This window comes from Marmota flaviventris, chromosome 10 (assembly GCF_047511675.1).
Source record: "Marmota flaviventris isolate mMarFla1 chromosome 10, mMarFla1.hap1, whole genome shotgun sequence".
In the NCBI taxonomy this organism is placed as follows: domain Eukaryota; kingdom Metazoa; phylum Chordata; class Mammalia; order Rodentia; family Sciuridae; genus Marmota; species Marmota flaviventris.
The window spans coordinates 72,954,126-72,974,118 of record NC_092507.1 but is presented as its reverse complement, the minus strand read 5'-3'; the positions used below and the strand labels follow the sequence as shown (position 1 = coordinate 72,974,118).

Sequence of the window (19,993 nt, the reverse complement as noted above, 5' to 3'; positions counted from 1 at the left end):
TACAATTACTATGTATGATTCTAAAGCAATAATAACATTTGAGGCATAAATATTTACTATCATAGCTTTATGCGGGATTGTTCTCTTTACCACTAAGAAGTGATCTTATTTTTCTCTTGTGGTTAATTTTGACTTGAATTCTGCTTTGTAAGGTATAAAAGTAGCTAATCCTGCTTGTTTTGTGGTTTCATTCACATGGTATATCAATTTCCATCCTTTTACTTTCAGTTTGTGGCTATCATTGCCATAAGATGAGTGTCTTACAAACAACATAGAGTTGGGTCTTGTGTTTAAAATTCATTCTTCCAATTATCAAGAATACAAGCAATAATAAGTGTTGGTGAAGATGTGGAGAAAAAGGTACCCTCATATATTCCTGGTGGGACTGCAAATTGGTGCAACCACTATGGAAAGCAGAATGGAGATTCATCAGAAAACTTGGATAAATGTGATGAATAAAACAGGCAATGTGTCTGCCACAGATACATGTCAATTTAATTAGATATTATCAACAAGTCCACATGGGAACTTTGCTAGTTTTCCTCAGATTACTCTGGGTTCAACGTGGAACATGGCTGAAGACAGAGACCAGGTAGGGACAATATTTTCCAGCAGTAGAGGGAAATTGACTGTGGCAGTGTTGCTGAAGTGGGACAAGAGATAAGAATTAAAGAGGACTTCTCAAATCTGATTTGAGTGACTGGGTAGTGAGGTACATTTCTTTTACTGAGATGGAAATCCAGAAGAAGGTATGGATAAAGAGAATGAATTTTTAGAATTGTACTCTTTTCTCACAAAAATTGATAAGCTTCTGTTCAAATAGCTCACTAAATCATATTTCTAAACCCATATGTCTAGTTTTGGTTAAAATTGCATGTGTGTATATATGTAACATTCATCACAGATGTGGTGAAGATGTTGAGTGTAGAACACATACTCAACAGTGGGCTTTTTGTGAGAGCATTATTCCTGATATAAGATTCTCAAGAATCTGGAAAGTCCTGTTTTACTTCTAGGAAGGATGCTTAATCAAGGGTCTATATAGGTCTACATTTGAGAGACTGTGGATGGATGATCGTTTGGAGAAACCTATAATGTTTGTATAGCTGCTACTTACTACTAGAGTTTCAAAATATGGAGTAAGTTATGGATCTGCATTCATGCCACCAAACTCCTACTGTTCAGTCTTTTCTATAGGCTCTTACAAAATCTTCTTGTAAAAGGCATTCCCTTATTTCCTAAAGATAAGCTGACAAAAGATAGCAAGACATACAGTGTTTAGAACTTTGATTGTGTTCCTACTGGGGACAAATGTACAGGAACCAATGTGCTGATTATCACATAGATTATTAAAGAAAATAAGGTACTGGAATGAATAATAAACCAAATAATCATTTGTAACATGTTACATAAACAGATGCATTTTTACTAAAATGAAGTAGGACAACTTCAAGCTTTATAGATGGATATGAAGCCAAAATATGTATTTTTTCATATGTAAGATCTAACGGGGAGGGTCACCACATGAGAATGCAGAGACTGTGAACTGTAAAACTCCAAGGATGAGATTCATCTAAGGTGTTATAGAATTCTGTACAGTTGTATGATGTGGTAGTCTAGGTAAGAGTTAGGACTATGTGGAAAGACAAGGTAGAAATAATCCCAACCCAAGGGAAGAAGCCATTTTGGGCATCAGAAATAGGGGGTGAAGGTCAGAGGGGAAGACTGGGGATGCAGAAAAGGGCTTGCCAAGAAGTCTAGCATGGAAAATGACTGATTTTTACCTGAAATAGGGAGAATGGATGTTGAAGAGATGAACACAAGTATTTACTATTGGAGGGAAGGATATGGAAAGACAAGTGGGAACTGGATGCTCAGAGCAGTCCTCTGAGGGCAGGTGTTTAGCTTGTGACAGTGTGACTGGCCAACTCCAGGGCATCATCCACTTGGATGGCTGCTGCTGCAGGTTTTTTTCTATCAGGAACCCTTCACACAGCTGATTCTCTGAGGTTGGTACAGAAGCTGTTCCTTCCCACATAGGGCCGACTCTCTTCCTTACTGGGAAACAGATTTACTGTCTGTTTCTAGATTCCCAGTCAGAGGTTATGGATCTATGTGTCCCTACCCAAATCTGATACTTTTTCTTGATTATTGAGACCAACCATGAGACCATAAAGGGTGCTTTGTGGTTTTAATGGGCCATACAGAGACCCTACACAACTGGTGCTATTGCTAGTTTTTCCTGCAGCATAGGTAGGGCTGGCTTTGTAGGCATGGGGTCCATGCAGTTGTCCAGAGCTTTGTGCTCAGCAGGGCTTTGAACTTGGTTTCATTGTTTTTGTCATTGCTTGAAATTTTGCTGTTGTCTTGAAATTCTCAATAATTTTAAACAGAGGCCTCTTGTTTCCGTTTCGTACTGGGAAACAGATTATGTAGCCTGTCCTGACTGCAGTAATAACAATCATTTACTTTCCTTATTCTTACTAATTAACAACTAGCTACTTATGCAGATCTGGTAGTAAAACTAAGTCTGAGCCTGATGTTGGAGAGAATACCCAATATAGGGACCCACCTGAGCTTAGTAATTGTATTGTAGCATCAGAGAGGGAAATAACTATGCTGATAGGCTTTGCCTTCAGAACTCTGGGGTGACTGGGTGGAAAGGGCACAGGGAAAGTCTGAGTATTACATAGTATCACTATTGCCAACACAGAATCTCAGGCCTTTATTCCCTTCTTGGTAAAAGGCCAGGTGTCTAAACACCCCTTTCCTACACTTTCTTCACATTGACTTATATCTGCTTAGCCATTAGCTCTGGCTGAACAGGTGCTAACCTTCTAGAAAAACTAAATGTGCCAATAGAACTTCTGCCTGAACAGCACAGTTCCCAAATGCCCTGCTCCATGACTCATTTTCCTCTTAATGCCATTAAAGCAAATCAAACCTTCTCAGTAATCAGGACATTTCAGCTTATTTCCTTCTCCCCTAATCTTTTGTGACTTCCAATTTAAACCAAAGGCCCGTTTTTGTCAACCTTGCTAATCAGACCAAATAAATTATGCCAGGTCAGAAAGTCTAGTCCATGTTCAAATATTGTTAGAAGTGACCCATGGACTCAGCTTATAAGAATTTCATTTTAGTTAACTTCCATATCAGCAAATAACTCCTGCCAAAGCCACATGAGATAAGGATGTAAATGAGTGGATAAGGTTTAGTTTCTCTCCATTTCCTTATGGCAGTAAAACTCAAAGTGCAAAGTTAGAAAATCATCAGTTGGAAGGAAACTGTTCTTGTAAACTTGTCATGACAGGCTTATGAATATGTGAACCTGCTCTTAGCTTACATTGTCACTTTTATTGGTTTTATTCATCAATATGACTTCAACTCCTAGGCTGTGACTCTGAGTAATGAATGAAAATGTTTTTAATGTATTTTATTTTCTTTCTGAAAAAAAATCAATACACTGTAGCTTCAATAATTCCTATGATGAAACAAATAGTACATGGGTAGGTATGGCTTTTTAAGCAAAAAGAGGTATATATTTATATTGAACTGAAATCAGGAAAAACTATGGTTGACAGGTGGTTCTGATTTTCTTTTTTTTTTTACTGGTAGATTCCATATTCATGAATTATAGCAAACCTGATCTTAGCAATTGTACTGCTATAGCAGAGCTTTTAGGTGAATATAATGCCATTAATTTATATGAATGGCACCCAAACCAAGGTCATTTTCCACAAATATCATTTATTTGGTTTTTGCACTTGTGTTTTCACTGATTAAATTGACAATTTTAACTTCTTCATGAAATTTGACAATATTATTTCTGAAAGTTTTGCATTACAAAAAATAGTACACAACTGGAGGTTAATATAAAAAAGGTCTTTATTCATCCCAATTTATGATAAATTTAGTGAATAAAATTATTAAACGTTAGTATTGGCAGTTTATATTTAATCAAACTATCCTTTCCAGGCATCTTAAAGTTATCTTTAATAGTTTATTATCACTCAGGATAAATTTAAAACTTCAGAAGTATCCTTACTCATATTGCTTTTGTTTTTTAAAACTCTGTTCTAGGTCTTCTTGAAGAGTTTCTCTTCTTTAAGATACAAATAGTGGTACTTAAAATAATACTAACAACCACAACAGACCCCACCACTGATAGCACCACTGTAGAAATAGTAACTCCAGAATCATGATTAGGATGACTTTCACCAGGATTAGGATTTGATTGGCCTTCATCAGGACCAGGATCTGCTTTAGGGATAAACAAAGCCACTTGTGCAATATTGGATACTTTTGAAGTCAAATTGCTTTTGTCTACACTTTGAATGGCAATGAATATGTGGGTTATGTTTTCTTCTGAGATGTTTCCTGGTTTAAATGCAAAGGTTTCCTTGGAGTTCGCCTCTTTTGGTGATAGGTCGGTAGTGTTCACTTGAAGTGCATCATCAAAATTGTCTCTTAGATCAATGATACTTCCACTTATTCTTATGATATACTCTTGGACTAAGAAAAGAGTTACAGGCAGTTTAGTAACTGTAGCATAGATACCATAGTAAATTTCTTTCCATTTACTCTCAAAAATGTTGTTTACTTATGCATAGTGTATACTCACATAAAAAACATTACTGCTTTTTAAAGAAACCTGAATTCTGACTTTTAAGCTCCGCCAAATGCATAAGAAGTAAAACCATGTTAAAATATCTCCTGTTTGATTGATTAAAAAATATCAGATTATAAAATTAAAAGTTCAGTGAGCTGTCAGTCAAAAACTGTTCTTCCCTAACCTGCCCATACACCCTTGCTTTTGCAATGAGCACCTTCAACTTAAGTTGAAACCACATGATACTTTATGCTTACCTGTTCCAACATCAAAATTATCTCCTGGCGCAGTCCATGTTAGGTTGATCTGATCCCCCTCAGATGTGGCATCAAGGTCTGTGATTTGACTTGGAGGGAACAGGTCAGGCAAGGGAGCATTTGTAGTGTCTGGAACTTGTGATACCACAAATGCACCTCCAGATGCTGTTCGGCTGAAATTCTCCAATATTGTCTGAGTATCCTCATTAGTTTCGGGTCTTGGCGGGTTCACTTCAATTACCCCTGCATTAAAAATTCACTAGTTCAAAGTTAGCAAACAAATCACCTTCTTCATCCCATTGGTTTTTCCCCTCTTCATATGTATAGTCAAATTGTTACTAAGTCTTCTGACACAATCATAAGCACCAATTGCTGGGATAATTCACGTTTTAGTATCCTTTAGGATAAAATGGGATAACAAATTGCTCTAAAATGAGGACTACACTAAACAAGAATAAAGGTATATAATAATTCAATAATTCAATATATGCCTTTAAAAAATGTTGCTTTATTTCTCAAATTATCTTCAGGCTGGAATATACCTGGGGAAAAGCCAGTTTCCTTTCAACTACTCCACGCTGCAAGTGCTAAGGAATAATATTTATGATGGTATTCTAATTGCTAAGAAACAGCCCCTAAAAGTCACAAGAGAAGTAACTATGCAAAGCAAAGTTAGCAAAGAATGCATTCTTCATTCTTATCATCACCTTGCTGTACACATTTTTTCTTTTGATTTAATGAAAACATTTCAGTGTATGACAAAAGGACAGTTAGTTAAATAACACTCTGAATACACTTTGTGTTAAAATTCACAGGAAGGATTGTTCTTAACAAAATAGACTTGTAGACCAATGGTAGAGAATAGAGGACACAGAGAAACCCACATAAATAAAATTATCTCATATTAGACAAAGGTGCCAAAAATATACATTGAAGAAAAGATAGCCTCTTCAACAAATGGTGATGGGAAAACTGGAAATCCTTATGCAGCCAATTGAAATTAAGCTCCAATCTCACACCATGCACAAAACTCAACTCAAAGTGGATCAAAGACCTAGGAATAAAACCAGAGACCCTGTGCCTAACAGAAGAAAAAGTAGGCCCAAATCTCCATCATACTGGATTAAATCCCAACTTCTTTAATATGACTCCTGTAGTGCAAAAAATAAAATCAAGAATCAATAAATGGGATGGATTCAAATTTAAAAGCTTCTTCTCAGCAAAAGAAACAATCAGTGATGTGAATAGAGAGCCTACATTTTGGGAGCAAATTTTTACCACACACATATCAGATAGAGCACTAATTTCTAGGATATATAAAGAACTCAAAAATATTAACACCCAAACAAAACAAAACCCCAATCAGTAAATGGTCCAAGGAACTGAACAGACACTTCTCAGAAGATGATATAGAATCAATCAACAAATATGTGAAAAAATGTTAACATCTCTAGCAATTAGAGAAATTAAAATCAAAACTACTCTAAGATTTCATCTCACTCCAGTCAGAATGGCAGATATTAAGAATACAAACAACAATATATGTTGTCAAGGATGTGGGGGAAAAGGCACACTCACACATTGCCAGTGGGACTGAAAATTGGTGCAGACAATATGGAAAGCAATATGGAGATTCCTTGGAAAACTTAGAATGGAACCACCATTTGACACAGCAATCCCACTCCTTGGTCTATATCCCAAAACAGCATCCTACAGTGAAGCAGACACATCAATGTTTATAGCAGCACAATTCACAATAGCTAAATTGTGGAACTAACCTATATGCCCTTCAGTAGATGAATGAATAAAGAAAATGTGGTATATATACACAATGGAATATTACATTAAAAGAGAATAAAATCATGGCATTTGCAGGTAAATGATGGAATTGGAGAATATTATGCTAAGTGAAGTAAGCCAAAATCTGAATATTTTCTCTGATATGTAGATGCTGATCCATAATGGTGATGGATGGAGAAGCATGGGAAGTATGGAGGAACTCTAGATAGGGCAAAGGGGAGGGAGAGGAGGGAGAAGTTTTGGGGGTAGGAAAGATGGTGGAATGAGATAGACATCATTATCCTAAGTACACATATGAAGACACAAATGGTGTGACTCTACTTTGTATACAATAAGAGACATAAAAAATTATGCTCTATATGTGTACTATAAATTGAAGTGCATTCTGCTAGACCTCCATAACCATCTTTAGTTGGGGCTACTACCTGTTTAGAACATCAGATAACCAGGTGGTATTTTGTTTATATTGGGATCTGTTAACATTGTCCTTCCCCTCAAAGGTGAGGTATTGGAACCCTGCAGGGGCACTACAAGCCTATAGGGTAAACATGGGAATGCCTCAGATCCACAGAGCTGGAAAGGAAGATACCCGAGCAACATGGAAAGACAAGGGAAAAAAGTGCCCCAAACAAATCAAGATACCACATTGTTAGAATCCATGGCCAGAACAACAGATGAAATTACAGCGAAGGAGTTCAGGCTGCACATAATTTAAATGTTCTGTCAATTAAAGGATGATATAAGAGAGCAAATATGAGTAGCAAAAGATCATTTGACAAAGAGTTACATAAACAAATTCAGGAAGCAAAAGTTTACTTCAATAGGGAGATAGAGGTTCTAAAGAAAAACCAAACAGAAATCCTCGAAATGAAAGAAACTACGGGGTGGGAGCTCATAACCCACTTGAATCAAATGTATGAAATATGATATATCAAGAGCTTTGTAATGTTTTGAACAACCAATAAAATAAAAAAAGAAACTATAAACCAAATTAAAAGCTCAATTGAAAGCATCACCAACACATTAGACCACTTGGAAGACAGGACCCCAGACAATGAAGACAAACTATATAATCTTGAAAAAGAATGTAGACTGCACAATGAAAATGGTAAGAAACCATGAGCAGAACATTCAAGAAATATGGGATAGCATAAAAAGACCAAATTTAAGAATTATTGGGATAGAGGAAGTCATAGAGTTCCAAAGCAAAGGAATGAACAATCTATTCAATGAAGTACTATCAGAAAATTTTCCAAATATGAAAAATAATTTGGAAAACCAAATTCAAGAGGCTTACAGGCCACCAAATGTACAAAATTACAACAGATCCACACCAAGGCACATTATAATGAAAATGCCTAACATACAGAATAAAGAGAGAATCTTAAAAGCCATGAGAGAAAGGAATCAGATTACATTCAGGGGAAAACCAATCAGGTTATGTGCAGATTTTTTAACCTGGACCCTAAAAGCTAAAAGATTCTGGAACAACATAGATCAAGTTCTGAAAGAAAATGGATGCCAACCAAGAATCTTGTAACCAGCAAAATTAAGCTTTAAATTTGAGATTGAAATAAAAACCTTCCCTGATTAACAAAAGTTAAAAGAATTTACAACTAGACATCCTCAAGGCTACTTATGCTAAGCCCCAGGCCAACATCATTCTAAATGGAGAAAAATTGAAGACATTCCCTCTAAAAACTGGAAAAAGACAAGAATGCCCTTTTTCACCACTTCTATTTAACATAGTTATTGAATCAATGGACAGAGCAATGAGACAGATGAAAGAAATTAAAGGGATATGTATAGGGAAAGAACTTAAATTAGCACTATTTGCTGATGATATGATTCTATACCTAGAAGACCCCAAAAGCTCCACCAGAAAACTTCAAGAAATTGTAAATGAATTCAGCAAAGTAGCAAAATACAAAATTAACACCCATAAATCAAAGGCATTTCTGTTTATCAGTGACAAATCCTCTGAGAAGAAAACTACCCCATTTACAACAGCCGCAAAAACAAACAAACAAACAAAAATCAAAAAAACTTGGGAATCAACTTAACAAAAGAGGTGAAAGGTCAATACAATGAAAACTACAGAACCCTAAGGAAAGAAATCAAAGAAAACCTTAGAAAATGGAAAGACCTATCTTGCTCTTGGATTGGCAGAATTAATATTATCAAAATGACCATACTACCAAAAGTACTATACAGATTTAATGCACTTCCAATAAAAATCCCTATGGCATTACTCATAGAAATAGAAGAAGCAATCATGAAATTCATCTGGAAAAATAAGAGACCATGAATAGCTAAAGCAATCCTTAGCAGGAAGAGTGAAGCAGGTAGCATCACTATACCAGACCTTAAACTCTACTACAGAGCAATAGTAACTAAAACAGTATGGTATTGGCATCAAAACAGACTGGTAGACCAGTGGTGCAGAATAGAGGACACAGAGACCAACCCACAAAATTACAATTATCTTATATTAGACAAAGGCACCAAAAACATGCATTGGAGAAAAGATAGTCTCTTCAACAAATTGTACTGGGAAAACTGGAAATCCATATGTATCAAAATGAAATTAAACTGCTATCTCTCACCATATTCAAAACTCAACTCAAAGTGAATCAAGGACCTAGGAATATGACCAGAGACCCTATATCTAATAGAAGAAAAAGTAGGCCCTAATCTCCATCATGGGGGAATTGGCCCCAACTTCCTTAATAAGACTCCTATAGCACAAGAATTAAAAGCAAGAATCAATAAATGGGATGGATTCAAACTAAAAAGTTTCTTGTCAGCAAAATAAACAATCTGTGAGGTGAACAGAGAGCCTACATCTTAGGAGCAAATTTTTACCCCTCACACATTAGCACTAATCTCTAGGGTATATAAAGAACTCAAAAAGTTAAACACCAAAAAACAAATAACCCAATCAATAAATGGGCCAAGGACATGAATAGACACTTCTCAGAAGAGGATATACAATCAATCAACAAATATATGAGAAAATGTTCATCATCTCTAGCAATTAGAGAAATGCAAATCAAAACCACTCTAAGATATCAGCTCACTCTTGTCAGAATGGCAGCTATTATGAAGACAAACAACAATAAGTGTTGGCGAGGATGTGGGGAAAAAGGCACTTATACATTGCTGGTGGGACTGCAAATTGGTGCAGCCAATATGAAAAGCAGTATGGAGATTCCTTGGAAAACTGGGAATGGAACCACCATTTGACCCAGCTATCCCTCTCCTCGGTCTATACTCAAAGGACTTAAAAACAGCATACTATAGGGACACAGCCACATCAATGCTTATAGCAGCACAATTCATAATAGCTAAACTGTGGAACCAACCTAGATGCCCTTCAATAGATGAATGGATAGAAAAAATGTGGCATATATACACAATGGAATATTACTCAGCAATAAAGGAGAAAAAATCATGGCACTTGCAGGTCAATAGATGACGCTGGAGAAGATAATGCTAAGTGAAGTTAGCCAATCCTAAAAAGAACAAATACCAAATATTTTCTCTTATATAAGAAGGCTGACTCATAGTGGGGTAGGGAGGGGGAGCATGGGAGGAACAGGTAAACTCTAGATAGAGCAGAGGGGTGGGAAGGGAAGGGAGGGGTCAGGAGGTTATCAAGGATGGTGAAATGTGATGGACATCATTATTCAAAGTACATGTATGAAAACATGAATTGGTGTGAGCATAATTTATATACAATCAGAGATATGAAAAATTGTGCTGTATATGTTTAATAAGAATTGTAATGCATTCTGCTGTTATGGGAGCAATCACTGATTTTCATTTTGATGTGAGCTACTGATGTGTGTGCATCTTCTGGCTGTACTGTAGGAATACTTCAATTCACTGGGAACATGCTCTCTTGCCTGTATTTTAGTAGTAGAAATCTGATAGTGAACCTTCTGAGACAAATTATGCTTGGTGTATTCTGTTGCTTTATATCTCATTTTAAATTGAGCAGTAAGGGAATACATTATTGTAGTTGTAACTTTGCTAATATATCTATCTAGAGACCTGTTGCCATTGCTGTCTTCAGTGAAAATTTTGTCCCAGGAAAGGCAGGATTGCAATTTTTTTTTCTAACAGAATGTATTGCTGTAGTGTATTCTTGGTTATCAAAAATGCTCATGTAGCTTTGGGATTTTGAACTGGTGAATATTCATGATACACAGAAAAGCCTGATTCACACTATGATTTCAATCACACAAAATGAGATGTTGTATATGGACATGCAGGTTCTGAAAGGACATGTCCAGCTAAGCTACTTGTGACTCCACGACTTTGTTCTTTGCTTGTGTTTTTCTGTTTCCTATAATGTGCATATTAAATTTTAAAATATAAAAGCAGTTTAAAAGCTAACAAACCAGGAAACACCATTACAAATAAATGTTTATTTTTAATAGCACTTGTAATCTGAAGGATAAATTCTGCTTATACTTAGGCTCATAACATATTGATTTGTTTTCATTTCCTGACCTGAAAATTTGGCATATTTTGTGGATATCATGAAGGTTTCCCAAACTAACATAATTCTAGCTAACAGTTTTTAAGTGCTTACTAGGCGCCAGGCATTATTTCAAAGCCTAGATTAATTTGGAGAGAATTAGCTAAGAACTTCATTCCAGAAGTGGGAAAAGCTATATTGTGAGTTGTAAGATGTTTGAAGCCTCAATTATATCAAACCCCAAATATTATTCATTCATTCTATGCATGAATTCAGCTGCCATGAGCTACTCACCGTCTACCACCCAGCCTGGTATATAGGCAGCTCTATTCAGTGGGTGCCGCAAGCTTCGTCTGACAGAGTCTGTTCCTCTGTGAGCCCGCACTTTTAAGTTATATCTGCCATTTTCTGAATAAGATGTAAAATACCTGGAGTAGACCCCGTCATCTTTGAAAGAATCAGCACCTTATCATAGAAATGAAGAAATAAATGATTGTAAATACAAAGAGAAATTCATGCATTTTCCCAAACAACAAGCTGTGGCCTCTATAACATGTCCTCTCCACCAGGCTTCATATTTAGGGTTTGACCTTTTGGAGAATATTTCCATTATGCTCTGTCAGATCAAAATATTGTTGAATTGAGACTCAAGTTATTTTTATACCTTTATATCCATATACCACATATACACACATTTATATTTGTGTATGTATAATAAACATAAATACCTCATATTTTTATCATTTATCAATTTAAATATATTTTATGGTACTACTCTTACCATTTCTCTGCCATTTGCTTTGCTTTCACCTTAATTTATCTAGTCATATTAATTAATCTAGTCATATGTCATCTCTGTATTTAAATCAAGAAATGTCCATAGTAGGAAAAAAAAATGACTTAGTACAGGATCTAATTCTCACTCAAGCCAACTACTATTACTTGTTTTGCTTTATCTTCAACAACTCTTTCTTTTTCTTTTCTCTGGTCTTTTCTGATCCATTAATTTTCTGTTCTGACACAGAAAAATCCCATCTGCTTTTGGAATAAAAATTGGAGGATTTCAGGAACACTATTTCATAAGTATACTTCTTGATAACACTAGCATTCCTGTCATCTGTTATATTGCAAAACACATATCTTGTGGGCTATAAATTCTAAATCAGAGGGTATGAAGTGAAGTCCTTGAACCACCACTATCTGTATCTCTATAAGTGTAAAGATATTTAGACATGTAAATTTCTCATACTACCTAGGGAAGGGCCTTGGCATTCCATATTGTAATCAAACTCTCCAGATTATTCCCTGTATGCTAAAATTTGAGAATGCCTACACTAAGCCATTGTTAATCACCAATGTCTTCTTAGGCGAAGGCATTTCAAACTAGATACTTCCCCATTAGCTAAATATTCATCTGATAAAATGCTAAGAAATCAAACAAGATATAGATAGGTTTTATATACTGCAGATAGTTTTGTGGAAAGGGAAAGAAAAAGCAAAGGACAGTGGTGTAAATATTGTCATGCCTGAAGAAGGAATTGAGTTGCATGTCAGAATAATTTGCCAATTCTAGTTGAATACAGTATTATCAAAGGACTGAAAATTACATTGTGAGAGGTACTGATACAAACTGTAATAATTCAGATGTGTATCAAATTGCTTATTTCCTTGCTCACTGACCTCTTACCAGAAGGTTCTGTTGTCTAGGACCATCCAGACTCTGGAAAGGATCTATAAGCACCACACACCGATATGAACCAGGGAGACAGAAAATGACTCGCAAGTTCCCTGTTTTCTGTCCTTAAGACCTGGTATCTGATGCCCCAGTGGTGAGCCCTCCTCTTTGTGGTAACTCTGATAACCCCTGGGCCTTGGCTCTAAAGATTGACTTTTTTTCCCAGCTCTTGGGAATTTTTCCTACCAGGAGCCCAGGTTCTACCACTAGATCTCATTTGGCTGCTTGTGCTTCACCCTCCCTGAGCACACTTTCTTGACGATGTCCTCAACCTTCTGAATGAGATCTACTTAAATGATGACAGATATTGGTTGATAAACCAATGACAAACAATAATAATAACAACAAATAACATCTGTTGTCAACATTTTGATTGTAGGCTTTATCTGATACAATTTCCTGCTGTTCCTTCATTCCATAGGATTCTGTCTTACTGACCTATGATGCCACAGGGACCCTTACCATATCCTGAGTTATGAAATATAGGCTTATTCATAAAACCTGTGAATTACCTGCACCATTGTCCAAAAGTTCCAAAACTTGTGTTTTTCCACTGTTTGATTCAATGATCGCAGTCACACTGGCTCCAAGAATGGGGAGATACCCTTGGAGAACTTGTGCATAAACGATCATCGGGCTGGGGAAGCTGTTTGTGTCTTTGTTCATTTTAGCATTCACTGTGATTGGAGGCACAGAAGAATTTGCTGCCCGAGAAGTTACTGTCATGGTTAGTGTTTCTGGGTTTGCTTTGGCCTGAAGACTGTAAGTCCAAGTGCCCACCTAAAATTTCCAGTGGAAAGATAATAAGTTTCCAGAGTCAAATGGTATCCTGATTCCCACTATGCAAATCTACAATAAATCTTAGAAGTGTGAGTATGATGAACAGGTTTTTGGTGGTTTGAGGTTTTAAAATGGTGAGAGTTAAGGTTCAGGCAGGTACTCTGATTATTGTCATGCATGGTGTCTATATTGTGTGACATCTCATCTGAAAAAAATAATTACCGGATAGTGTAGTCTGCCTTTGCCCTTATTCATTGACCTTAACAGCGATCTGTACACTAACTGCATAGTGTCTTCCCATAGTTTTACCTGAAAGTTTTTGTTAGATTTTTCTCCTGAAGTAAGAGTTCTTTATTTATTTTTTCTGCCATTCACCACGATCTTTAGGATTACAAAGGCAAGGAGACTGCATGGCAAATTAATTTTGTCGATGATATAATCATCAATACATTTATGACATAAAACAATTTATTTCAGCTTTCAAAAATTCAGAGAATGACATAAAACAATTTCAGCTTTCAAAAATTCAGAGAATGTCTAAAAGCTGATCACTTACCTGTGCAGTTCCTGGAATGCTGAGATAGGCCATTTTAGAAAGAGTGTCCCGTGTGAAAGCTTCTGTCAGTGTCCCATTGGGATTCCAGAGTGAAATACTGGGAGGCTGTTTTTCCCACGTGACGAGAAAGAATGTGTCCTTTCCCACAGTGCTATCAATTATTACAGTGTCATTCATCCAGGTATCATTGTTCAGGGTTAATCCCTTACTTTCCAGCTGTTTAGATATATTTTAAAAATTAATGACTATAGAATAGAATAATTTTATTTTTTTCTTTTAAAGATCATCCATTATTTTTCATCTGAATACAATCTTATACATGGCATGCCACCTTAGACTTGGGATCTTTCTGAAAGATCATTGGTACGTAGAAGTTGTTAGCTAGAATGTTGAAAATAGAGGGTCTGAGAAAAGAATAGGGTATAAAAGAGCTATAGAGCAGGAGAATGAATTTACAGTTGGGAGCATGAACCAATTAATTTTTTTTTCATTTTTTTTGGATAAACACCCATGCCAGTCGTTAGTATTAATGGGTACTATGGACAGAGATGGACTATTGGGGGTGTATATGTGTATGAATGTTTGTGCATGTGTGTGATTATCCTCAATTCCCCATCTACATGATGATACAAGATATAATGTTTATGTGTCATTAGAGTATTTGACAGAGAGAGTGAGGGCTTTATAAATATGGAGCATAAATCATTAGAAAAAAAGCTCTCATGGATATATTTTCCTCATCGGGAATCTTGAAATAGTTTTTCACACAGGATAGAGAATGAAGCTCTGGAGGGTAAATACAATAGGGGAAACTAATGTGTACAGGATGGAATCCTGAGAAAAAAACAATAAAGCATAGGATCTTCTCAGAAAGAAACTTTAAAGAAATTATTTAAATCTCTGTGGATAGCACTTAGTCTAGGAGAGCCAACTCTTTTGCTTTAATTATTATTTTTTAAAGTGACAAAATGGTATAAATTTATCATATACAACATGAAGTTTTGAAAAGTGTACACATTATAGAAAGGCTAAATCAAGCTAATTTACATGAGCATCACCTCACATCCTTGTCATTTTGTTTGTGTGTGTGTGTGTGTGTATGTGTGTGTGTATTCGTTGAAAGAGCTTAATTCCATTTTGAACAATTTTGAAGGATAAAATACATGTTATTAACTATCATCACCATATTTGTATGATAGATCTCTTGAGCTCATTACTCCCATCTAACAGAAATGTTGTATTCTTGTCTAACATCTGTCTGAGTCCAACATCCTACCAGCCGCTTATAATCATCATTATACTATTTGCTTCTCTGAGTTCAACTGTGTAAGATCATGAACTTTTGTCTTTCTGGGCCTGGCTTGTTTCAGGTAACATAATGTCACAGAAGATCCAACTTGATCCACTCATTACATGTTTCCTAGGTGGAGCCTTCTTAGAACAACAAGAAATCCCATTTCTACTTTAGCTTACTCCACAACCCAAAATACCCTCATGCTGATAAAAGTAAGTGAATTCTACTTTGAAGCATCATTGTTATAAAAGTCTTCATCTCCTGTTAAGTGAATATGTCTTTGATTTAAGAAAGTATTACTATTGAGTTAAATCTCCAAACCAGTATGTACATATTCTAAGCCATAGGCGATAGCATCTATGCTCTTCTTATTGTTGGAAAATAGGTCTGTCTGGGTGATCATGGTAAGTTTTAATATAGACAGTGACTTGATGAATAGGAAAACGGAACACAGAAGTCTTGATATAAGGAGGTATGAAATAGACTTTTGTAAATGGAGAAAGAAGAGAAACAGATATTTTAAAAAACATTTTGATGGGAACAGGCTATGTGGACATTGTACATGGGATCTGAATTAAAGAACCAAAGCTTAATCAAACTTCTTGAATCTAAGTATCTAAATGTGGAAACATGTAGTGAGTGGATCAAGTTGGATCTTCTGTGACATTATGTTACCTGAAACAAGCCAGGCCCAGAAAGACAAATGTGCATGATCTTAAACAGTTGAACTCAGAAGCAAATAGTATAATGATAATTACAAGCAGCTGGTAGGATGTAGGACTTGGAGATATGTTAGACAAGGACACAACATTTCTGTTAGATGGGAGAAGTGAGAAATGAGAAAATAATGGTGCTATTGTGATATAGATGATAAAAAAGTTGAGTTCAGAAGAGAGGTGAGTAAAATAAAATCCCAGCGAAAAATGTGGTTGAAGAGATAGGAGAATCCCTAGCCTTTCTTTCTTGTGTTTATTTCCAAGATATATTTCTTCTATTTGCAAATTAGGTGCTTGAGTTCATGTGTCTAAATTTATTTTATAACAGTGAAGTGTAAGGAAAGCTTGGAAACATGAGTTTTGTTTTAGTTTTTCATTCAAAATGGTTGCTTTATTTTGGGTGAAGTCTTTTGGTGGAAAATGGATGTGATTAGGTTTTAACATTATCCCTTAACCAAATTATATGGGAATATGAAAAAACAATCTTAGCTATCTCACCATTTATTTTACTCTTATCTTAGCACTTAATTTTGTTATAGCTAAAGTATATTTCTATCTATGGCAGAAGTTTTGATTTTAATTAAAAATTCACTTTGAGATAAATATAGAACTCAAAACTTAAGACTACCAAATTCTTCTGCTCAGTTATAGTAAATGCAAACACAAAAATCCCAAGAGTGGCAACTCTGACCTGAAGTGACTTCTGGGTGGGATCAGCATTTTCTGATGTAAGGGCACCAAAAGCATCAATGAGGCCATTGTTCACGGCTTCATCTGAAGCAAAAACATGCTTTCCTCCTAAAATATAAATGCATTAGCTAGTTTGCTTTCTTGAAAATAAGTAAATTTTAGTGATTAATAATATAATATTTTAAATAAAATCACAGTTTCAGTATGTATTATTTAAACAGACCAATGTCAAATAGCTATAAGATTTAACTCTGAAGTGCTAATTTAAAAATGTTATCACGAGGAAGCATAAGCAACTTTAATACCTCTAAATCAAAATCTCAGCTAGCTGAAATACATCAAATAATCAAAGACTATGAAAGAAGATGTTACAATTCCACATGGTGAAGCTCACAGACTTTACATACCCCTTTAGGGTAATTTTTACTTTTATTTAAGATATAGTTGTAATTAAGTTGTTTTTTAGATTTACAAACATTATATCAGAATTAGTCAATTAGAAAGATAGTAAATAAATTAGAAAGATATTGATGTATCCTGGTAATAACTAACCAGAGATAGAATAGTAAGCAGTCGGGACAAATCCTAAAAAGTAGTGCTACTGAATGGAATATTTGGAAGAGGAATAAATTTTACAATGGCTATAAAAGCACTTTGAACATTCATGGTAGCAAAGGCCTCTAATCCCATCTACTTGGGAATCTGAGGTAGGAAAATTACAATTTTGAGCCCAGCCTTGGCAACTTAAGCAATTCTGTCTCAAAACAAAATAAAACACCAAAAACAAACAAAACAAAACACCGGAAAACAATGAGTTTGTACAACTAAAAGCAGGTTTATATTTGGTGTCATTAAAACCAATTTGATAAAATGGTACTCATGAATTATGTTTTCTTCGCTATTTTTAGAAGGCATTAAAACATGTAATTTATTTACATCATATCTGTGTATCTAAAATAATAGCTACCTAGTTAATATTTATCTAGAAACTTTATTGTTATTTGGATATTTTGGCTGAGCTGCTGTTAGTCATGACCTCCCACCTCACAGAGGGGCACCTATGCTCTGACCTTACAGGAACACTATTGCTTCCATCACATTGTCTCACATTATCATTCAAACATGATTTTTTTTTTTTTTTTGCTCATGGCCTGATTATCTTCTCTAACCCTTGTTCAAGCACCAGCAAAGAAGTCACTTCATTGTTCAGACCTCCTTGCCCTTATTCTCTACAACCTTAGGCGAACTTATGGCTTTTTCCCACATAGAAATTTATTCTTTGTTATTTCTCATGTTGTCAAGGAATGTTATCAGCTTATGTGATCTGATTTGTAGTGTCATTTGCCTTTCCACGCAACAGGATTCTGAGTTAGAACAGAGATTGCATCTGGTTTGACTGGGATTTTCAACTCTTGGCTCAGCATCTGCAAACCAGGTGCTCAAGAGAAGTTGTTGAATTGTCAGCCTCTTTATATACATTAGTATTAAAGGTCTAGAATTTTCAGATCATGTTTTACCTGTTTCATTGCTCATCTGTATTACTGCTTTTTCAGCATCTGGCCCCAAAGCAATTAAATGAATGATGGCCCCACTCTGTTTCACAGCATCAGTACATCTCCCTGTAGTTCTGTCCTCCCCATCTGTCAGCAGCACTATTTCAGATCCATCTATTTGGGGGTTTAGCTTTTTAATCACCTGCAAGCATAATTCAGACCACAATTACCATCCTAGATCCAAAAGACCAATGGGAAATTAGAGAAAAATTCAGATGAATAAATGATAGTGTAAGGAATAGAGGTGTTAGTCTCTTTTAAAATCATAGAATCTGAAATCAACAATCCCTGGGGAAATTTAAACATTACCTTTTCCTGCCCCACCTCCATCCCTGCCTATTGAAGAGAATATTTACTCAAATGTAGGTAGCCGGGAGAAGGGCTTTGGAAAATCCTGCCTGGACCAAATGACAGTGGTATCTCAGCCTGGAAAATTCAGGTCAACTAGACACCTACAATATAATTGTGGAATATAGAAGTGATATTTTTCTGCTTTCTTTGACTGACTATCCTACATGAAACCTTTAGTGTATAGTGCCGATTGTATATACAGATGGATACATTAAGAATCCACCTCAAGAAAGGGAACAGAGGGAACAAACAGGAAGTACTAGAGTCTAAATTGGAGCAAATTTTATTTCATCCTCATATAATTTTGTCAAAAAGAACCCTAACAAATGGTGCTGGGAAAACTGGAAATCCATATGCAACAAAATGAAACTGAATCCCCTCCTTTCGCCATGCACAAAAGTTAACTCAAAGTGGATCAAGGAGCTAGATATCAAATCAGAGACTCTGTGTCTGATAGAAGAAAAAGTTGGCTCCGATCTACATATTGTAGGGTCGGGCTCCAAATTCCTTAATAGGACACCCATAGCACAAAAGTTGATAACAAAAATCAACAAATGGGACTTACTTAAACTGAAAAGTTTTCTCTCAGCAAGAGAAACAATAAAAGAGGTAAATAGGGAGCCTACATCATGGGAACAAATTTTTACTCCTCACACTTCAGATAGAGCCCTAATATCCAGAGTATACAAAGAACTCAAAAAATTAAACAATAAGAAAACAAATAACCCAATCAACAAATGGGCCAAAGACCTGAACAGAAACTTCTCAGAGGAGGACATACAATCAATCAACAAGTACATGAAAAAATGCTCACCATCTCTAGCAGTCAGAGAAATGCAAATCAAAACCACCCTAAGATACCATCTCACTCCAGTAAGATTGGCAGCCACTATGAAGTCAAACAACAACAAGTGCTGGAGAGGATGTGGGGAAAAGGGTACCCTTGTACATTGCTGGTGGGACTGCAAACTGGTGCGGCCAATCTGGAAATCAGTATGGAGATTCCTGGGAAAGCTGGGAATGGAACCACCATTTGACCCAGCTATTGCCCTTCTTGGACTTTTCCCCGAAGACCTTAGAAGAGCGTACTACAGGGATACTGCTACATCGATGTTCATAGCAGCACAATTCACAATTGCTAGACTGTGGAACCAACCCAGATGCCC

At 35.9% G+C, this 19,993-nt stretch overlaps 1 protein-coding gene across 1 annotated transcript in view; it reads right to left on the bottom strand.

Moving 5' to 3' along the window:
• Positions 1–4,063: 4,063 nt before the first annotated feature.
• Positions 4,064–19,993, bottom strand: part of LOC114082670 (calcium-activated chloride channel regulator 4-like) — a 32,424-nt gene continuing 16,494 nt past the window's right edge. The window contains exons 8-14 of the mRNA XM_071618610.1: positions 18,441–18,618; positions 16,925–17,031; positions 14,224–14,439; positions 13,400–13,667; positions 11,447–11,617; positions 4,867–5,109; positions 4,064–4,512 (exon numbers count right to left, since the gene is read on the bottom strand). Coding sequence (XP_071474711.1) covers positions 4,064–4,512; positions 4,867–5,109; positions 11,447–11,617; positions 13,400–13,667; positions 14,224–14,439; positions 16,925–17,031; positions 18,441–18,618 — 1,632 coding nt within the window. The remainder of the gene's footprint in view (positions 4,513–4,866; positions 5,110–11,446; positions 11,618–13,399; positions 13,668–14,223; positions 14,440–16,924; positions 17,032–18,440; positions 18,619–19,993) is intronic.